Genomic DNA, 22,608 nt, shown 5'->3' with positions numbered 1-22,608 from the left:
TCCGCCGTATTATCGCGCTTGCACTATTTTGGACCACTATGGACAGTCGGGATCTGCAATACATTTCTCATTCGTATAACAAGTTGTTCTATTGTGTATTTTAGATTCAGAAAATGAAAGCTGTAAATCTGAATTTTGTGGGTCACTTTTAATTTGTGGCAGATGTATTCCCTTACTGTCAACTTGTTTTTTGCCACATGTTCCAAATAATGCTAAGAGCACTGGAAGAACGACCAGCCCATGGAGCATTCCAAAGGCAATAACAAGGAAAATAATCTTGAAAAATGTTCTGAATATGTAGCTCTGTGAAGTGGAGAGTACTATGACCCCCAGGATGGTGGAGAGACCTCCCTGCACTACAGGATAGCCGAGAGAGTGCAGTGCATCTTTCACCCTCTCATTAGCTGTGGATTTCTCGCTGGAAACAAAGGCATATGAAATATGGGCTGAGAAATCTACTGAGAACCCAATACAAATAACAAGGTTGATCATAGATATGGAATCTAAGTTAACATTCCAAAGAGCCATGAAACCAGTGACTCCCACTATAATAGACGCGATGGTGAATGTCACCCATATGGAACACAGAGGGTTTGGGATCAACAATAATGAAATAACAAACATCACAAGAGTAGCTAGAGCAACATTTTGAATTGTGTTTTGGATGATTACAGCATACTGATCAAAGTATATAAATGCCGGATGATAAACAAGAACAGGGACCTCACAGCTCTTTGCTGTGTCCCGAACCTGAATTAGCATGTTTTTCTCATCAATGGCAGACACAACATTCACAGTCTGGATGAAGAAACGAGAAGTGATTATAGCTGCTGACTGAATTTCCACATCTTGTTTAAAATCTGGGAAAAAAGTCAAGAATCTTGATAAATTTCCTACAAAATTATTTTTATCATTTACATTCACTTTAAGAAGTTCAGCAAACCCCAAGTATGCTTTCAACCAGGACTCAGAGAGGTCTTCACTGACATAGGGGATTGATTTAAATGACTCCATACACCTGCCAGTTTTATTACGGCTATCTGCATCCCAGTATGGGACTTCCTCTGTTACCACAACCATAACTCTGGGACCATAGTCATTAAAATATAAATCTTCATTGTCATAGAAAGAACGGACATAGGAGCTGTCAGTAGCCAAGTTCCGTAAATCAATTCCTTCCTGTACCTGAAAGCACCCGTATATGCTGACAGCCAAATATCCACCATATAGAACTAACACAATGACCATGGTCCAGATTGTTGTAAGAAATGGACCATAATATTTATGGAAGAAATTCGTCATGGGATGGTCTGTCTCTGTGCCAGTGTCTGCATTGAATCTTCCTCCAGTACAACACACATTATAGAAAGTGGAACGGCTGTCATCTTTTTTCTCTGGCACTTTTTTACAAACCAACCAGTGCCTGTTACTCTCCTCTCTTCTCCCATTAAGGGCTAAAACTGCACCAAAACAAGTGACGTTATACAGGAAGCAGAACAATATGGCTGTTCCGGTATAAATACAGAAGGATTGCACCGACTTAAAAGAAGTAATTATCCCTATATAGAAAGCTATGACATCTGTGAGGGTTGTGATGATTATAGAGACCGCAGCTTCTTTATATGTCTCGCCCATTCTTTCTTCAACTCCGCTCTTAACTTTAGTTTGTTGCCAACTGGAAACCATAATGAACATGTCATCAATTCCAACACCTATAAGGAAAGCATATTAATATGTCAATAAACCATAAACAGAAACAACACTGATTAAATGACATTCTTTTGGCCACTTTATTGGCCACCTAATCTAGGAGTACTATATCTATATATACTGTACAGTGGTAGCGCGGTTTACGAACGTTTTGCAAAATTTTGCTTCTATTCGCGAACTCCGCATCCGGTGACGAACACAATCGCAGCCATCTTCCCTGCTCTGACACTGGTCGTGGCTTCCTCTAGTCGAGATCGCGTTCTGATCACAGTTTGATTCGGTTCGCGACCAGAACATTCTAATTATTAACAACCACTCACAAAGCCATCCACAACTCTGCCCCCGGCTATATCTCAAACCTCGTCTCAAAGTATCACCCTAACCGTCCCCTCCACTCCTCCCAAGACCTCCTGCTTTCCAGCTCCCTAATCAACTCCCCCCATGCTTGCCTCCAGGACTTCTCTAGAGTCTCTCCCATTCTTTGGAACTCCTTATCCCAACCTGTCCGTCTATCTCCCACTCTGACTGCCTTTCGGCGATCACTAAAGACTCATCTCTTTAGGGAAGCCTATCCCACCTCAACCTAATTACTGAACTCTTTCTCAAACAATTCATCCCCACACAGCTACCTCCTCATGTATCACTTGCCCCTCCCTCTTAGACTGTAAGCCCTCACGAGCAGGGCCCTCCTTACCATCTTGTCTTGAATTGTATTGTAATTACAATGTCTTCACTATATTGTAAAGCGCTGCGCAAACTGTTGACACTACAGGTGAAACTCGAATAATTAGAATATCGTGCAAAAGTAATTGCAGTAATTGCTGCAAAAGGGGCCCAAACCAAGTACTGAGTACATATGCATGCTTGTACTTTTCAGAGATCCGATATTGTTCTATGTACAATCCTTGTTTTATTGATTGCATGTAATAATCTACTTTTTTGAGGTTGTGGATTTTAGGTTCTTGGGGTTTTTCATGAGCTGTAAGCCATAATCATCACAATTATGACAAATCACGGCTTGAACTATCTTGCTTTGCATGTAATGAGTCTATCTCATATATTAGTTTCACCTTTTAAGTTGCATTAGTGAAATAAATGAACTTAGCACGATATTCTAATTATTCGAGTTTCACCTGTATATAAATTCTGTATAATTATAATAATAAAGCATGTCCCTCACCTATGCGACCAATAAGCTTACAGTGCAGGAAGTTGCAAAGGCTAACCAACGTCCTTCCACTTTGGTAAGTGGGGGTGTCACCACATTTTTAGGAGCATTTGCCCACAGGTTTGGTTTGTGAGGGAATTGACTCCTGGACTTAAGCTTAGAGGTCTAGTAACTGTGTTTAGTTCCAGAGGAAGGAGGTTTTCTAGGTTGAGTATTAGCTTATTTTGCTGGGGCAAAAGGGTACTCTTTCCCCCAGTGACATCTTCAACCATTTAAGGATCATAGGATGTACCTGTACATACTGGTCTTTAAGTGGTTATACCAAGATCATAGCTGCTGTTGCAGCCGTGATCTTGTTATAATTTTTTAGAGCAGGCGGAGGGCTTTTGAGTACAATTGATCTGGGTTGCTACAGAGCTGCCCAGTCACTTGTACTGGCCTCTAAACATCCCCCCCACCATGGCTTTTGTGCTCTTCCACTCCTCGTAGGGGCCTGGGACCACAGCAAATAGTGTCTGCTCCCTGATCTGCTCTATGATCACTGTGCTCTCAGCACTTCCTGCTTCAGAGCTGTCTGAAGACTAGCTCAAATGCCAGCTAGACAGATGATCAAGCACAATTCTGTGCTTGTTCAGCTGCACTGGAGGGCAGGGGAGGCATTAGGGGTCCAATGAACCCCTGATATCATTATAAGGAGAACCTGTCACCTCCCAATGCTATCAAATAGGGGTTAGCACCCTTGTGATAGAAATAAAGTTAAGTCAAAATAAGTGTAAAAAAACATTTTAAAAGGTAAACAATAATAAAATAACTTAAAAAGCAGCCTGGCTGCCCCACCCACATGCAAATGCAAGCAAGCATGTAGGACTTGCATGTGTATATAAAAATCGATTGCGCCAAGTGAGAGCAATAATTCTTGGGCCATAATTTGCTGTTAACTCCAAATCAATGAGTGATAAAGGCTTTTAAAGTGTCGCCTATGGACAATTATGCGTACCATAGTTTTTCACCATTGCATGTGCAATTTTAAGGCTTGACATGTTTGGAATCTATTTACTCAACGCGACTCCATCTTTTATACTTTACCAATTTAAATATTATATTATGTGCACTAAAATTCATTTTAGTGTATCTTTTCCTAAAAATATCGATTTGATAAATATTTTCGCAAAAAATGCAGCCACCAGTTTTCCATTCTTGAGAAGCTCTGATTTCAGAAAATATATAATTGTTTAGAGGTATAAAGTAATTTTCTATTCAAAAATTTGGATACCGTGTGAGAAAAATGAAAAAATTGCTCCTGTCCGAAAGTGGTTAATAAGCTTGTCCAGGGAACTGCCAAAGAGTTGTTTTCCTTCAAAGGGCATAGGCAGTAAGTAGTTTTGAACTGTTGTTTAGCAGACCAACATTCAAGCTAAATATTCTTCTGTAACATAAGCCCTTTGGCACAATATTGTAATGGAAAAAGGCATGAGATCTAACTGCTGCAAAACCAAAGGATCTGACAAGATTGTGTCAGAAAGCATAGCAGGTCCTTAGTCCAGACCCCCAGGGTCCAGTGACGTGTGGTACCTTCCGTGCTGGGTGAGGCATTCCCCCTGCCCGTCGATGCCCCGTCCCATCCCACCGATACCCCAACCCAGTCACCAAGCTATGAGTGGAGGAGGGAGGTAGAAGGGAGAAGACAGGAAGGAGCCTCCCTGTCCCTCACTTGCTCGTCACTGGTGAGGCATTGAGATCAATCTCCTCAGTGGTTTTTATTTCTCTTTTTTGATTGGACAGCTTGGACCAATTTGCCATTTGTCCAAATCATCCACAGAGTTCAAGCCTCTAACACCAAGTAGAGGCTGTTGCAGCTCCTGTCTCACTATGTTAGGATACACAAGCAGTGAGGAAGCCCGCTGCTATGTAACATAACATAGCTGTCAAAAGCCGGATGCAGCACTGCCTGTAATTAACAGTGTTCCCAGTGTCCCGTGCTCCTGAATGTGCCAGCATAACACAGTGTCTCAGAATTCTTCTGTTCCTGTGCCCCTTAATGTAAAACATTAACTGGTTTCAGAAGGCGTTCAGCAATGGCAGCCCACATGTTCCCCCACATTTAAGTACACCTGTCTGCTGACTAATGCTGATTTATTTAGGTAAAAATATGTTTGAAACTTACCTAAAATAAGAAATGGAGCATTTGCTACTGTGGCAACAAAAGGCACTCCACATAATAATAACAGACCAAAGCTAGAAAGTACAGCTAACCCAGCTGAAATAACTCCAAAAGAGGCCACCCAAGTTTTATTCCTCACACAGTCACGCCTATAAAGAATTAGAAATACAAGATTTCAGTAAAGGAAATGTGTTTCTAATTTTACAATTTCAGGATTCGGATTTTATTTTTTAAATGGAACTTTAGCCAAAAGTTTAGTTTTAGTTGTCACACAAATGATGTGTTTATCAAAACTTCTATTTTCGAAAACTGCTAATATAAGTACCTGAAGTCTATCTTAATTTGAGCATATCCTACATACCTGGACCCAGGTGTGAGGGTCATTTACTAAAGATGGAGTGTGGGGAACCTGTGTATGATTCAAATATCCAATGAATTTAAAAACTGAGCTTCTCATTAGAACAATTGGGTGTTTGAAATAAACACAACATTCACTTCACATTTTAGTTAGCCGTCTCCATTGATTGTAGGGTTACATAGTTACATAGTATTTGAGGTTGAATAAAGACATAAGTACATCAAGTCCAACCTATTGTGTGTATGCATTTATGTTTGAGCTGTTGTGTACGTGTGTATGAGTCCATGTGTGATTTTGCTTAGCAGTACCTGTACCCCTGTATGTTATGGTTTCCAAGGAAGTCGTCCAAGAGTTTCTTGAATGATTCCACACTCTTAGCTGAAATCACTGCCTGTGGCAGTGAGTTCCAGACCTTAACCGCTCTAACTGAGAAGAACCCCTTGCGCCCCGTGTTCTGAACTTTTTTCTCCACCAATTTTTGGTGGTGGCCTCTAGTCTTTGTTATGGGGTTAACCGTAAAGAGTTTGTTAATAATGTTGCTGTCACCATTGAACATTTTATACAAGAAAATTATTCTTAATCTTAGTCCCACCTTAATCTCCTCACTTCCAAAGAGAACATATTTAATTTTAACAGCCTTGTTTCATAGCTCTGCTCCTCCAACCCCTTAATGAGTTTGGTTGCCCTCCACTGGACTTTTTCCAGCTCAAGGACATCTTTTCTGAGTACTGGTGACCAAAACTGGACCGCATACTCCAGATGAGACCGAACCAGTGATCTGTAAAGTGGCAAAATTATAGACTTGTCCCGGCAATACATTTCCTTCTTAATACAAGACACGACTCTACTTGCTTTGTTTACAGCAGCCTGACACTGTGAGCTATTGTTCAATCTGTGGTCTACAATGACCCCCAAATCTTTCTCCATTACTGACTTCCCTAGTGGCATACCCATAATTGTATAGCCCATTTGCCTATTTTTAACTCCAAAGGGCATTACTTTGCATTTATCGACATTGAACTTCATCTGCTATACAGTTGCCCACTCCCCGTTTTTATCCAGGTCCTCCTGTAATGTCATACTCTCTAAGTCCGTGTCTATTACCTTCCCAAATTTGGTATCATCAGCAAACACTGAAACATGGCTATTCACTCCCTCCCCGATATCATTAATAAACAGGTTGAAAAGCATGGGGCCCAGCACAGAACCCTGAGGCCCACCACTCATGACCTCAGCCCAGTCTGAAAAGGTGCCATTAACCGATACTCTTTGTAAACGTTCCTGTAGCCAGTTTTCTATCCACGTGCACACTCTTTCATCTATGCCCATAGACCTTAGCTTGTATAACAAGCGTTTATGTGGCACCGTATCAAATGCTTTGGAAAAGTCCAGATATACTACGTCCACTGGCCTCCCTCCATCCAGATCTCTACTTACCCCTGCATAAAAGGTTAGCAGGTTGGTCTGGCAAGAACGATCCTTCCTAAATCCATGCTCGTTATCAGTTATTATGCCATTATCCTGAACAAATTCCACGTAGTCCTTAATCATTCCCTCTAACATTTTGCATACTATGGAAGTCAGGCTAACTGGTCTGCAGTTCATGGGTTGGCATCTTGACCCTTTTTTGAATATAGGTACCACATTAGTCCTCCACCAGTCACTTGGCACTCTACCAGTCATTATGGATTCCTTAAAAATGAGGAATAATGGTCTCGTTATTACCTGGCTGAGTTCTTTGAGTACCTTGGGGTGTAGATTTTCAGGTCCTAATGCTTTATATGCATCAAGTTGTTTAAGCCTATGTTGAATCCCGGTTTCCGTCAACCACTGAGGTATATTTACTAAAGATGGAGTGTGGGGAACCTGTGTATGCTTCAAATATCCAATGAATTTAAAAACTGAGCTTCTCATTAGAACAATTGGGTGTTTGAAATAAACACAGCATTCACTTCACATTTTAGTCAGCCGTCGCCATTGATTGTAGGGTTGCCCTATCATTACCCAATTAGCAGACTGGAGGGAGGTGCTGATGACTGACCCTCTGTACTGGTTGTCTACATAGTAGTGGGGTCACCCAACTGATGTGCAGATGTTTGTGAACCACATCCATGGATGCAAGGCAGCTTCTAATATTGTTTTTAGTTTGTGATTATTTGAAATATTGCTGTCATCATTGTTTTAATATATACGAAATGTGCAATATAACATGTCATATTCTCTATATAGTAGAAAATTATAGTAAATATAAACTAATAAAATATCTCAGTATATAGTAGACATGTATAGTAAAATTTAAAAAATCAGGTACAAGAATCTCTGTTAGTGTTGTGCCTACATAATCTTACCTTATACAGGATATAATAGAAAAGAATATAGTAATAAAATATGTGATGGAATACAGAGGAATCACAGATTTCGTTGTCCCTTCAAACTCCTGTTGCCTTGATATTGATGAAAAATAAGATGCCTAGAGGAAAGGAAAACAAATTATTTTATTAGGAACAGTCCCAATCAAATAATGTGACAGCAACTTCATTATTCACTGCTGGGCTGCAATTGATGTAAATTGCTTCTTCTACTTTATGTCTTTATGACAAGCTATGCGCAAAGAACAGAAATCTTTAGTGGTCGAGTGTACATTTAAAAAAAATATTTTTAAAACACATTTTGTTTTCCTGAATTAATGCAATAATTTAAAATATTTTTAGAATATATTTTTTTTCTTGTACTGTACATTCTTTATTTAAAGCTTTCAATGCATAACATAAAAAGGAGTATCCAACAAAAGCAACTTTCAGATATAAATAATCTGCAACATAATACAAATTTCTTCATGTATCGTATTACACTGCCCATTTCTAATTGTATCTCATTCTATTATAACATTTAATATATTTATCTCCTTTACATATATTTATTTTTAGCCAAAATTGCAGCAGGTCCAGGGGGAGCAGGAGAAGATAGGGAGGGAGATAATAAGGAAAAAGATAAAGGCAAGCCTCCTTTTTAGTGAGCACCGCAAATCTAATCTATCAAATGTAAATACAAGATTTATATTAATTTGTGTTGTCGAAGAAAAAAAACAACCAGCAATTCATCTTAAAACCACAGCCTTATAATACAGCTCCAGATAAGGTTGCCCTATACCCCCATCTTGTTTGCGTTTTACCAGGATACTGCATTGCAACCTTGGAGAGGAGAATTTCCAAATGAACCTCAGTAAAGCTGTTCAAAGAGATCTGAAGTATAAAGATTGAACCCTAATAGGCAATGTCTGAAATAAATACAGAAAACAAGGAAGTATATGCATCTTAAATAAAGGGAAATCCTACCAAACGAGGAGTGGGAAAGCTTTACCCATTTTTGTAACCGTTGTTCCGTATTTTGTAGTAACGGGGTATACCGTATTTGCCGGCGTATAAGGCGACTGGGTGAATAAGACGACCCCCTACTTTTCCACTTAAAACATAGGTTTTGGGCTATACTCGTCATATAAGACTACACCACTTCCAAGGCAACACCATTTAAAAACATAATGGATGAATGTGCGGTAATACTGTATGTACGGTAGCTTCGGCTACATACAGTATACCACGCTGAGCAAATCACGGCGAGCGATGTATTCTATTAATGGATACAAAGCCTGCTTGGATTTGCAGAGGTTGTGTACATCGCTCGCCCTAATTGGCTCAGCGTTGTATACTGTATGTAGCCGAAGCTACTGTACATACAGTTTTACCGCACATCCAACGGACTGACAGATTAGGCATGTTTGTTTTGGGCCAACTTGGCCCAAACGAATTAAAGGTATACATTGTATACCCCGCGTATAAGACAACCCCCGATTTTCGGGGGATGTTTTTAAGTATAAAAAGTAGTCTTATACGCCAGCAAATACAGTAATTCAGGGTATATAAGGCATCCAAGTTAGCTGATATATGAACGCCCAAGTAAGTGATGTAATTTGAGGCCCACCAGAATGGAAATACATATTTCAAATGAGTACTTTCTCTGAGGAGCAAAGTAATATCCAATGCTTTTGACTTATGACTTATGAGTGTGTACTTTAAAATCACTAAGGTGGCCAAATAATTCCAGCTCCTGTAACAGAGATGGAAAAGCAATTCTAGGATTAGTGATAAATAGGAAGAGGTTGTCCGCATACATCCCCACCATACATTCATATGGGCCAGTTTGGAATCCCATTATAGAGGGATTCTGGCGAAGCTCTTGCGCAAGATGTTCCATCTCCAAAATATAAAGATGTGGCCAAAAGGGGCATCACTGATGGGTCCTGTTACGAATTTAAACTGATTCTGTCAATGTCCCATTTACTTTTATATGTGCAATGGGAGCTTCATAAAGGGCCATTACTTTACATAGTTACATAGTATTTGAGGTTGAATAAAGACACAGGTCCATCAAGTTCAACCTTTTGTGTGTATGTATGTGATTTTGCATGAGTATGGGTGTGCAGGAGTCCCCGTGTGATCTTATTTTTAAGGGTACCTGTACACCTGTATGTTATGTCTCTGAGGAAATTGTCCAAATGCATACCGAGAGTTTAGTCACAAATGTAGACGGAAGTCCTACTTGTGACAATGTAGATTGTAAATAAGACCAATTTAGGCGATCAAGCACCTTTTCTGCATCTAACGATCAGAGACAAAGGGGAATAGATCTTTTCTGCGCGCAATTGATTTCTGAGATAGTTTTTATCATATTATCTCTTGCCTCTCGGTGTGGTACAAAACCTACTTGATCTAGGTGTATAAGCTGAGGAATATAAATCTTGAACTTATTAGTCAATATCTTCGCATATACTTTCAGGTCTACATTTATCAAAGATATTGGGCGATAACGGCAACATTGCATAGGGTCTTTTCTTGCTTTAGAGATAATTGAGATATGTGCTTCTTGAACTTGTTTATAGAGTTGACATGTATTTAATATAGTATTGAAAGTGGTATGAAGGAAATGAAGCAGTTGATCTTGAAACATCTTATAAAAGGTATTTGTGTACCCATCTGGTCCAGGACTTTGTTAGTTCAAAACTGTAACAGAATGTTAGTTCAAAACTGTAACAAAAAGACTTCAGTAAGCACATATCTGAAAAAAAGAGCCAAAACAGTGTAAATTCGGTCATATTTGAAGAACTCCAGTTTTATTTTAGGATAAATCCATATGGCTGTAGTGTTAAAAAAATAAATTATGATAAATGGTAAAAAAAATAGTGGCATTTGCTGCATTACTTTTAAGTGTAATAATAAAGTATAGGCGTGAACCCATAACAACATCATATATTGTGGATTTTTTAAAAATCCCCTGGACACAATTAGATATTTGAAGTGAAGACAGGTTCACTTCACCTCACTTTAATAAATCACCCATGATAATGATTCCATAAAACCAATCAACCAAAATAGTGCCTAAATAATTAAATTATTGGTTATCTATTAGTTGCTTATCTATCCATCTATTGATCTATCCATTGATGTCTCCATTTATTTCTATCTATCAATATACATTTCTCTCTATTGATATTTCTATGTGTCTGTCTATCTCTGTGTGTACCCTTTTCAAGAAATAATTTAAATAGGAATAACAAAACTATTTTCCTTACCTTTACATTCTTTAGTTGTAATATTTCGATATTCTGAGATGCATATTTGATAAAGTGCTCGATCCATTGCAGGCTTCTTTCTCGGTCTTGCTGGTTGTCTTCTCTCAGATAATACACTAATCTTACTGCTTTTGCACTCTGTACAGTGTTGTTGGGGTTCAGTTTCACCCCACCCAGGGATGTTCCCAGGAATGTTCTCCCTTCAAATAAGGGATAACTAATATTTAATGTCTCTATCAGATTTACATTACTTTGTACTTTGGATAAGAGTGGATTGATTGCGGCACATTCATCCAGCTGGACCTTTGTGCAGAGATGCTGGAAGTTCAAGATCACATTAGCATTATTTTTTGTTATTGTGATGTTCAGATTCTGCACCATCTCATCAAGCTTCACAAGCTCTCTGAATGAATCAACATTTATGATATTATCAGACAGACTGACAGCAATAATGGAGAGAAAGGAGCCTTCTGTATAAAGTCTCTGTGCAGAGAAATGCCCTGAGTCATTAGTTGGGAAGTGTGTCCTCACAAATTCTCTCTCAGATTTAGCTGGACCTCCAACCGGGGTGAACTCATTTTCTATGTCATTAGCCTCCCTCTGAGGTAAAAAGTAAAATCCGGCTCCCAGACCAGCAGATATGACCATGGGAATTAAGAAGAACCACCATGGGTACCTGCCCACCACTTTCCCAAACTTGTAGAATGCTAAAGAGAGAGGTTTCTGTATACAGTCTGTCCGACAGCGAGCCATTCTATTCACTCAGTCAGCTACTGAGTGATACCGACAGAGAGACGAAAGCAGGATCTGTTAATAATAAATGAAAATATTAATTGACAACAGATAATGTTGTGACTAGCCCTGTACTGCTTCAGAACAATAAAACAATTCAGTTCCAAGGAATTTTATTGACTTTCTACTGTAATACAGTTACATTGAACCAACTGACCTTTGTATCTGTATTCCAAAGAAAAAACTTGTCATTTACAGCATATTTACATAATGGATTTTCATTTTTTTATATATTTTAACCACTTCAACTCCTGCAGATCAGAGCAATATGTACATATCTGCTATGACAAAAAGAGCATTTTTTCCCCATACCCTTTGACATATTGTTCATAATTTTTACTGATGAGATTTCCTTTCCCATGTCTCTATGCTTTGATATGCACTAAAGCAATTTATAACCATTATGTTTATTTATATCAAGTGCTATGCTACAGGAAGGAATTAACAAAACAAAGGAAATGCAGCAGTGACACAGCTGTCATACTAACAGATGGTCCCAGTGATTTTGCAAGGTAGCAGCAGAGAAGGCAAACCAGGGCATACAAGGTACACCCAAGCTCGCTCCCATGATAGAATACAATGTCATGTTTAATTTACTAAATTGTATTGAAGTTTAAGTCTATCAAGGGAGTGACCTTGGAGCGGTGGCTACTTTACAACACACACAGGGACCATGGGGAACAAAAGTAGCCCCCCCTCCAGAAGAAAGGACAGTGTCACCACCAATTCAGAGATGATCTGAGGATCTATAGCTGAGTGATACACAAATAACATAAATTTGTGTTCATAGTAAGGGTGCTTGAATGCATTTTTAAGATTTAATTCTGGAGTTTAATGTCAACCCGCAGATGTAGCAGTGCCGTCCGTCCGTTTTTTTTACTACGGGCGGACGGCAAGAGGTTAAACTTACTTACCAGATGTAGCGGCAGTTTAGAGTGGGGGGATGTCCTTTCCTCTGCTGTGTCATGTGACAGAAGCCAAGAAGGAGCCTCCAGCTCTGAACTGCCACTGTCAAGCAGGGAGAACCGCTGCTGCAGTGCAAATTACACAAAAAAATTTCAGCGGTGGCCCCAAAACCCCTGAGTGTCAGCACCTGGTGCCGACTGCAGCCCCCTAGGTACGCCACTTACAGAAATTTAAAACTAAAATACGCCACTTACAGAAATATAAAGCTAAAATACAGGATAGGAGCACAACAACCTTGTGCGTTAAATGACACCAAAGGACAGACACCAGAGGTCCTTAAGCCAGTCCTGACCAGCAGGTGGAAGGGGATCTGTTAACCCACTCTTCTCCTCAATCACATGGAAATGCAAAGGACAGTACTCAAAAACACCCTATAAACCGTGAATTAATAAATAGAAACACCAGGCACAGAAAGGTGGCATAGAATTGGCCACAGCATTTGTTATTGGTTAACATTAAATATAATGAATTTTAATTAAAATAGATAACTAATGCTTGGTAGTGACTTAGCTCCGCGCCACCTGGGCACTTTCTCCCAAATTATGGACGTACATCTTTGCCTCTTATCTGGCTAGCCAGCATGACTGAGTCTCCTGGGTCGGCTACACACCCGCAAGATGCACAAAACTCCTAAAACTAAACTACGTTGGAGATCAAAATCCCCTTCTCAACCTCTACCCAAGATGGCACCTGATCCTCCTGCTCTGGATGAGATTACGAGACTTTCTTCTAATGAAAGTTTCCTTTTGCTTTGCTACCCACTCTGGACCAGCCTGATGAATTGCTACTCCACAAATTCCAATCAGTCTTCAGAGAAGAAATAGCCACGGCTTCTAAACGGCTCTCCATGGAACTCCTCCGGGAAATTAAAGATCTGGGTCTTCGCCCCTGCTCTCTGGAACATTGCATGGATGACACTACCAAGGTGCTTGAGGGCCATGAGAAGGAGGTGAAAACTTTTAGAGATGAAATGGAACAATTGAGAGACAAGCAGGAAGACGCTGAGAACCGAGAACGCCGAGATAACCTGCGACTCTGCGGTTTACCGGAAACCATCACTGACCTGGTTGGGATGGCGGCACCTTTCTTCCTAGAACTGGTCCTGGATCTCCCCCTGAATCGCCTAGAATTCGATCGGATCCATCATGCATTGACATGCAGACAACCCGATGGACCCCCTCGGGATGTGATCATCAAGTTTCATTATTACCGCACCAAGGAACGTCTGCAGCAAGCAGTTCGGGATCGACAGGATCTTATTTTTCAGAATCATAACCTACAACTCTATGCGGACCTAGCACCATCTACAATTGCTAAGGGGCGAAACCTGAAGCCCTATCTTCAAGTGCTGCAAGCCAACAATGTGGGATACCACTGGGGTTTCCCCTTTAAGCTGTTTAATATCAGGACCAACCGTATCAAGCATAATTCCAGGTTGATCTGCGCAAATGTTTCCGAAGCCTGGGATTTGATCTTCCAGAACGGGTCTCCACATCACAGATCTCTTCTCTCAGCTCCCATGCTCCATCTCAGCCGAAGGCAGCTCCCCCGCGGCTGTCCCCATTAACAGAATCCCGTGGCTCCCAAGCTTTGCGATGCCTGAGATCTCAAGCTTTTCAAGGATCCTCAGATGGGATACTATCCGTAAAATATCTGCATCTGCCTTTTCTACTTGGCCCTTGAGGTCTAACCAGGGTATTGCTGTTACTCTATCTCTGTCACTCAGTTATTTAAGTGATAATGTTTTCAGTTAACTTTTTCACTGTTTTGAATGTTATATACTTTACTTCGGAACGTTGGGAATTTTCCTACTGATCAGTTCTTCTTACGCCCACCCCCCTCCCCCTTTTTTTCATCAGACACCCCCTTTCTATATTGATGGTTGCGGTGATGTACTATCTGTTTGTAGGACCACTTATTTGAAACCCCCCCACCCCTTTTTTTTAATATTCCCATGTCTTTTTACATTATACCCTGTATCTCACTATTGGTACGAATATATTCTGCCAGTCTGCAAGTTCCCGGAACTCCTTAATGTTATAATTAATTGAAGCTAGCATAAAATTTCATAAAACTGGCTTGATATTAAGTACTGGATGTTGTGTAATTTTGGATCTTTTGGGTGCCTCCCTCTCCTTTTCTTCCCCCTCCACTCTCCCTCTTTTATTTCACATAGGGGGTCCCTTGACTTTATGTGTGTGTGTGTGTGTGTGTGCGTGTGTGCGTGTGTGCGTGTGTGCGTGTGTGCGTGTGTGCGTGTGTGTGTGTGTGTGTGGTCGGGGCACATTATTACATTGATTGTGAGCCTCTCAAAGTGCTCCTTGCTCTGTTCCACATTTATAGTACTGTGTCCTCCCTCTATCTCCCACCCCCTTTCTGTTCTGCTTTTTGTAATACACATCACTTCTGCATTCACAGCCCGGACGGAGATCAGCAAGGAGCTGATCTCCCGTCCTCCTCCTGACGCCCTCGGAGCCGGTCCCGGGATCCAAGATGGGGCAGCGGATCCCGGGAATCAAGGTGAGGGGTCAGGGGGGGTGCCGCGAACGAGCACATATAGGCGATCTATATGTGAAACACCCGGTAACGGGTGTGTTTAATTGTCGGGTCTTTTCTGCCCGTGCGTGCCCGCTAGGGGGCGTGCGCGAGCAGAAAAAAATTGCCGTTTGGAGACGGCAACCCGCAGATGTAGCAGTGCCGTCCGTCCGTTTTTTTTACTACGGGCGGACGGCAAGAGGTTAAACTTACTTACCAGATGTAGCGGCAGTTTAGAGTGGGGGGATGTCCTTTCCTCTGCTGTGTCATGTGACAGAAGCCAAGAAGGAGCCTCCAGCTCTGAACTGCCACTGTCAAGCAGGGAGAACCGCTGCTGCAGTGCAAATTACACAAAAAAATTTCAGCGGTGGCCCCAAAACCCCTGAGTGTCAGCACCTGGTGCCGACTGCAGCCCCCTAGGTACGCCACTTACAGAAATTTAAAACTAAAATACGCCACTTACAGAAATATAAAGCTAAAATACAGGATAGGAGCACAACAACCTTGTGCGTTAAATGACACCAAAGGACAGACACCAGAGGTCCTTAAGCCAGTCCTGACCAGCAGGTGGAAGGGGATCTGTTAACCCACTCTTCTCCTCAATCACATGGAAATGCAAAGGACAGTACTCAAAAACACCCTATAAACCGTGAATTAATAAATAGAAACACCAGGCACAGAAAGGTGGCATAGAATTGGCCACAGCATTTGTTATTGGTTAACATTAAATATAATGAATTTTAATTAAAATAGATAACTAATGCTTGGTAGTGACTTAGCTCCGCGCCACCTGGGCACTTTCTCCCAAATTATGGACGTACATCTTTGCCTCTTATCTGGCTAGCCAGCATGACTGAGTCTCCTGGGTCGGCTACACACCCGCAAGATGCACAAAACTCCTAAAACTAAACTACGTTGGAGATCAAAATCCCCTTCTCAACCTCTACCCAAGATGGCACCTGATCCTCCTGCTCTGGATGAGATTACGAGACTTTCTTCTAATGAAAGTTTCCTTTTGCTTTGCTACCCACTCTGGACCAGCCTGATGAATTGCTACTCCACAAATTCCAATCAGTCTTCAGAGAAGAAATAGCCACGGCTTCTAAACGGCTCTCCATGGAACTCCTCCGGGAAATTAAAGATCTGGGTCTTCGCCCCTGCTCTCTGGAACATTGCATGGATGACACTACCAAGGTGCTTGAGGGCCATGAGAAGGAGGTGAAAACTTTTAGAGATGAAATGGAACAATTGAGAGACAAGCAGGAAGACGCTGAGAACCGAGAACGCCGAGATAACCTGCGACTCTGCGGTTTACCGGAAACCATCACTGACCTGGTTGGGATGGCGGCACCTTTCTTCCTAGAACTGGTCCTGGATCTCCCCCTGAATCGCCTAGAATTCGATCGGATCCATCATGCATTGACATGCAGACAACCCGATGGACCCCCTCGGGATGTGATCATCAAGTTTCATTATTACCGCACCAAGGAACGTCTGCAGCAAGCAGTTCGGGATCGACAGGATCTTATTTTTCAGAATCATAACCTACAACTCTATGCGGACCTAGCACCATCTACAATTGCTAAGGGGCGAAACCTGAAGCCCTATCTTCAAGTGCTGCAAGCCAACAATGTGGGATACCACTGGGGTTTCCCCTTTAAGCTGTTTAATATCAGGACCAACCGTATCAAGCATAATTCCAGGTTGATCTGCGCAAATGTTTCCGAAGCCTGGGATTTGATCTTCCAGAACGGGTCTCCACATCACAGATCTCTTCTCTCAGCTCCCATGCTCCATCTCAGCCGAAGGCAGCTCCCCCGCGGCTGTCCCCATTAACAGAATCCCGTGGCTCCCAAGCTTTGCGATGCCTGAGATCTCAAGCTTTTCAAGGATCCTCAGATGGGATACTATCCGTAAAATATCTGCATCTGCCTTTTCTACTTGGCCCTTGAGGTCTAACCAGGGTATTGCTGTTACTCTATCTCTGTCACTCAGTTATTTAAGTGATAATGTTTTCAGTTAACTTTTTCACTGTTTTGAATGTTATATACTTTACTTCGGAACGTTGGGAATTTTCCTACTGATCAGTTCTTCTTACGCCCACCCCCCTCCCCCTTTTTTTCATCAGACACCCCCTTTCTATATTGATGGTTGCGGTGATGTACTATCTGTTTGTAGGACCACTTATTTGAAACCCCCCCACCCCTTTTTTTTAATATTCCCATGTCTTTTTACATTATACCCTGTATCTCACTATTGGTACGAATATATTCTGCCAGTCTGCAAGTTCCCGGAACTCCTTAATGTTATAATTAATTGAAGCTAGCATAAAATTTCATAAAACTGGCTTGATATTAAGTACTGGATGTTGTGTAATTTTGGATCTTTTGGGTGCCTCCCTCTCCTTTTCTTCCCCCTCCACTCTCCCTCTTTTATTTCACATAGGGGGTCCCTTGACTTTATGTGTGTGTGTGTGTGTGTGTGCGTGTGTGCGTGTGTGCGTGTGTGCGTGTGTGCGTGTGTGCGTGTGTGTGTGTGTGTGTGGTCGGGGCACATTATTACATTGATTGTGAGCCTCTCAAAGTGCTCCTTGCTCTGTTCCACATTTATAGTACTGTGTCCTCCCTCTATCTCCCACCCCCTTTCTGTTCTGCTTTCTTCTGTTCTAGGTCCAATTTCTTCTTTTCCTTGGTCTATTTTCTTTGCCTCCCTAACTCCGTCCCCCCAATATTCTACCTTCTCTCCCTTCCCCTCCTTTCTATTCCCCCAATAAATATAGAGACCTACTGGTCTGCGCGCTGGTTCTATAGCCTGGTTCCTCTTGCTAGGACCCTGGGAGGCCCCCGCAAGCGGCCGTCTAATCTGCCTGTTTAGAGGTCACCGCCGCTGCCTGATTGTGACCGGCCCGACTACAGAGGCGATCCGGGACGTTCGGGTCCCCCGTGAGAGCTGAATACAGTGGTTTTATAGCGGAAACATGTCCAATATATCTTCATGGCCACTAAATTAACAATAGCTACAGCTTGGAAAACACATACGTTGAGCTATGTTGCTGTTAAAAATCGCTTGGCAGATATCATGATTAATGAGAAGCTAACTGCAATATTATTAGATACACACTACATTTTTTTATTGTTGGCCCTTGGATTCAAATCAATATTCAATCAATATTCATGAACCTATATCTGTGTTCCCCCATTTTTTATGTCTTTTTTCTTCCATTTGTCCTTAGCGATATTTTCCATTGGTCTCTTGCTGGTTTAAAAATTTACTATACGCATGATGTTTCATGTTACTGTCTAAAAATGTATAAGCTTTGTATTTTGCTATGTTTTTATGCTGCTTCAATAAAACATTTGTAACAGAAATGCCCCAGCATACTGCTGCAAAAAGACAATTACAACAGGGAACACACAACAGGTGTATACACAGAGACAAGAGATACACAGGAACACCAGAGGGGAATGCACAGGAGAAAAGAGGGAGGTGCACAATAGTTAAAAAAGGTATTCTGGAGATCAAAAACCATAAAAGTTTAACTCAAGTCAGTGATTTACATATATAACCGCCCACTCAGTCTCGTAACATAGTATTAACTAGCAAAAAAGGGGTACTCAGTGATGGAGAATCACTAAGAGAAGATTGTTACCAAAAAGACTGGGACATGTATGAAAATATAAAAGTAGAATTTTATTATATTTCATTAAAATAGTTGAAACAGCACCATTATGTGGTCCTAGAAAGTTTTGAAAAATGACAAACGTTTGTCAAAGGCTATTCACTCACACTCACTTTTCGCAGCAATGGGCCCCACACACACATTAGCATAAATAGGTCAACACAGGAAACATGAACTGGGGGGAATAATAACAAAAGAAAGGAAAAAAATTCCATTAGGGTTGCAAAAAGACCATCGTTGATGAAAAAGAAAATGGGAATCATGAGGAGAGAAGTTGCTCTAAAGTCCTGCGTAAAGGAAGTACTTCAAGAAGTAGTGCCTTAATTTAGTTGTTTTATTACTGTAATGCGACAGCTTTCAAAAGGATACAATGTATATCAAGTGTTTCTTTCTTTTCACGTCTTTGGATTGCGGTCCAAGCAATGGATGCAGCTTGATTTGTGCCGGCTGAGATGGGAATATGTCAGCTGGTTGCATAGGGGTTAATGCAGAGTTAATGTTGACGCTATATGGGTAAGTTTCCCTTTTCGTTTTAGCCTTTTTGGGGTACAGTTCTTAGTCAAAAGATATATAACATCGGGAGAGACTTCATATATATATGTATATTTGTGATGATCGGATCGATAAGTACTCACTCATTATTGTCTCCCATCCCGATGTGGTGAAGGTTTCCCCGGTATCTTCTATCTTTGACAAGTTTTCATTATGGATATCCCCATAAATGCCGACTTGTGGGGCGAGTGGAGTCCTCAACAATTCACAGAGGAGCGTCAAATCAAATCTTTTTGTATTTTCCCCGAAATGTCTTGAATTATTGATGGGTGTGAGGGGGGGGGGGAAACAATTGTTTAAATTACTCATCCACACCTGTACAATCACAGGTTCCATCTATTGCGTGTGCTTCAGGTGTGAGGTGATTCATAGCCACTACATTCATGACAATTCAAACCAATCTTTCAATTCAAAGGAGACAGGGAAATGTTAAATTATTCATAAAGGCAGAAAAGCATATTTTAAGCAGATATATCCATCATTGTTTAACGCAAGATGGAGACTTTGCCTTTAGGGACCTCATATTGTTTTTTATTTTATATTTTTTGTTGGTAGTTGGGACTGAAGTATCTAAACTGACAGAGAATATTTAAATTCAGTTTAATATTTAGATCATGCATTACTCATTAATTGGAGTCAGGGCACAGATGTATAGGTTATAAGAATACGTTTAAATTTAGTTAATTGTTTAAACCTTTGGGTGACATAGTGTCCAACCTATACTGTATATCCACATCTTCTCTCTCTGTAACAGTATTTTATCGAAATCTCCTCTCCTTGGTGGTAGATTTAAAGCATATATGCCTTTAACTTTAAGGCCGTCTAGTGAGGAATTGTGGCATTCTGCAAAGTGTACAGCTATCGGGCTGTCAGTGTCTTTATTTTTGATGTCTCTGAGGTGCTCACCTATACAAATTCGTAATTGGCGTTTAGTTTTACCAATATACAGTTTTTTGCATGGACATTGTAGTTGGTATATTACTTTATTAGTGCCACAATTGATAAAATGTGAGATGTGGAAAGATTTAGTACCATCAGAGTTCTGAAATTGTTGTGTCTTATCTACAAAAGGGCAAACTTGACACCTTCCACAGGGATACATACCCTTGGTTTTAGGTTTTAGGTTTAAGAGGGATGTGTCCCTACTAGGTTTATATTCGGATTTAACCAACTGATCTCTCAAATTCTGGGCCCTACGTGCCATAAGGAGGGGTCTAGGGCCCACAATTTCAGTGAGTGAGGGGCAGAGTTTGAGGACATGCCAATGCTTGTCCAGAATTTCTTTTAGTTTATGCCAGCCTGTGCCTTATTGTGTGATCATCCTTGTGTATTTTTCATTTGTTCTTTCCCTTTTCTCCCCTTGAAGTAATTCCTCTCTTGTTTTCGTGCCCGCCTTAGTTTTACTTCTTCTAAGCGTTCTATGGGAGTATCCCCTGTTTCTAAATCTGTTGTAAAGATTTTTCGATTCAATTTGATAGTCTTTTGGGTGAATGCAGTTACGCTTAATTCTAAGGAAATGCCCTGTGGGGATCCCTTGTATGAGGGGAGTGGGGTGATGGCTTGTGGCATGTAGCAGTGTGTTGCCTGCAGTCTCCTTTCTATACGTTCTAGTATTTAGGTTTTCTGCCTCCATCTTGATCCATAGGTCAAGGAACGAAATCTCAGAGTGGCTGCTAGTGAAGGTCAATTTCAGGTTTCGTTCATTAATGTTAAGCTCAGCTATGAATTTCTTTAATTGTTCTTCACTGCCCTGCCATATCATTAGGACCTCATCTATGTACCTGAGCCATGTCTTAGCATGGCCCAGGTACAGAGGATGATGATAGACAACATTTGATTCCGAGAGACCCAAATGGAGGCAGGCATATGCCGGGGCCCATGGTGCCCCCATCGAAGTCCCTCAGTCCCTCTGATTTGTCTATAATATGACCCTGAGAACTGAAAGTAGTTGTGTTGAAGGGCAAAGTTCAATGCATCAATCAAAAATTAGTTTAGGAATGCCATCTCTGGGAAATTCATGTCTAAGAAATGTTCTACCACTTTCAAGCCCCATTCATGTGGGATGGACGTATATAAGGACTCCACATCAACCCCTACTAATATTGAGTGCTCATCTATTTTAAGGTTTCGTATTTTATTGAGTACGTCTCCTGTGTCCTTAACGAATGAGGGTAATTTCAGGACCATTTCTTTCAAAAGGAAGTGTAGGTATTTGCCTAGATTTTCCAGGGGACCTCCCACTGCCGATACTATGGGCCTTCCTGGTGGATTTTGGATGTTCTTTTGGCTGTTACTGATCGATCCGATCATCACAAATATATATATATATATATGAAGTCTCTCCCGATGTTATATATCTTTGCTTGGACCGCAATCCAAAGACGTGAAAAGAAAGAAACACTTGATATACATTGTATCCTTTTGAAAGCTGTCGCATTACAGTAATAAAACAACTAAATTAAGGCACTACTTCTTGAAGTACTTCCTTTACGCAGGACTTTAGAGCAACTTCTCTCCTCATGATTCCCATTTTCTTTTTCATCAACGATGGTCTTTTTGACACCCTAATGGATTTTTTTTCCCCTTTCTTTTGTTATTATTCACCCCAGTTCATGTTTCCTGTGTTGACCTATTTTTGCTAATGTGTGTGTGGGGCCCATTGCTGCGAAAGTGAGTGTGAGTGAATAGCCTTAGACAAACGTTTGTCATTTCTTAAAACTTTCTAGGAAGACCACATAATGGTGCTGTTTCAACTATTTTAATGAAATATAATAAAATTCTACTTTTATATTTTCATACATGTCCCAGTCTTTTTGGTAACAATCTTCTCTTAGTGATTCTCCATCACTGAGTACCCTTTTTTTGCTAGGTGCACAAAAGTGCAGAGCAAAATAATCACAGGAAGCAACTACAAAACAGAGCAGAAAAGAATGCTGTGGAGAGAACTCATAGCCAGAGCAAACCAAAGAGGTACACGGACAGAAAACAGAGGGAATGTAAGATCACAGCAGGAAGGGACAGGGCCGTCTTTACCGCGGGGCAAAAGGGGCATCTGCCCGGG

At 41.0% G+C, this 22,608-nt stretch overlaps 1 protein-coding gene across 1 annotated transcript; it reads right to left on the bottom strand.

The window, feature by feature from the left end:
• Positions 1-36: 36 nt before the first annotated feature.
• On the bottom strand, positions 37-11,776 carry LOC108796097 (patched domain-containing protein 3-like). The gene is made up of 4 exons (XM_018567490.1): positions 11,024-11,776; positions 7,746-7,867; positions 5,043-5,188; positions 37-1,712 (listed from the first exon to the last, which is right to left on the bottom strand). The coding sequence occupies exons 1-4, from the start codon at positions 11,774-11,776 to the stop codon at positions 37-39; spliced, it is 2,697 nt and encodes an 898-aa protein (XP_018422992.1).
• Between the last annotated feature and the right edge of the window lie 10,832 nt (positions 11,777-22,608).

Source organism: Nanorana parkeri, unplaced genomic scaffold, assembly GCF_000935625.1.
Source record: "Nanorana parkeri isolate BGI_ZX_2015 unplaced genomic scaffold, ASM93562v1 scaffold1055, whole genome shotgun sequence".
Taxonomy (NCBI): domain Eukaryota; kingdom Metazoa; phylum Chordata; class Amphibia; order Anura; family Dicroglossidae; genus Nanorana; species Nanorana parkeri.
Note: the sequence above shows the minus strand (reverse complement) of the source record. Positions and strands in the feature narration are given on the sequence as shown.

What these genes read in the sequence shown, in the direction of transcription:
- LOC108796097 (XM_018567490.1), bottom strand. Translation starts at nt 11,776, where the DNA reads ATGGCTCGCTGTCGGACAGACTGTATACAGAAACCTCTCTCTTTAGCA. An exon ending in TACAACTAAAGAATGTAAAG is followed by an intron (nt 7,868 to 11,023) that starts GTAAGGAAAATA and finishes CCTTTCCTCTAG; the next exon opens with GCATCTTATTTTTCATCAAT. An exon ending in TCTATTATATCCTGTATAAG is followed by an intron (nt 5,189 to 7,745) that starts GTAAGATTATGT and finishes AATTCTTTATAG; the next exon opens with GCGTGACTGTGTGAGGAATA.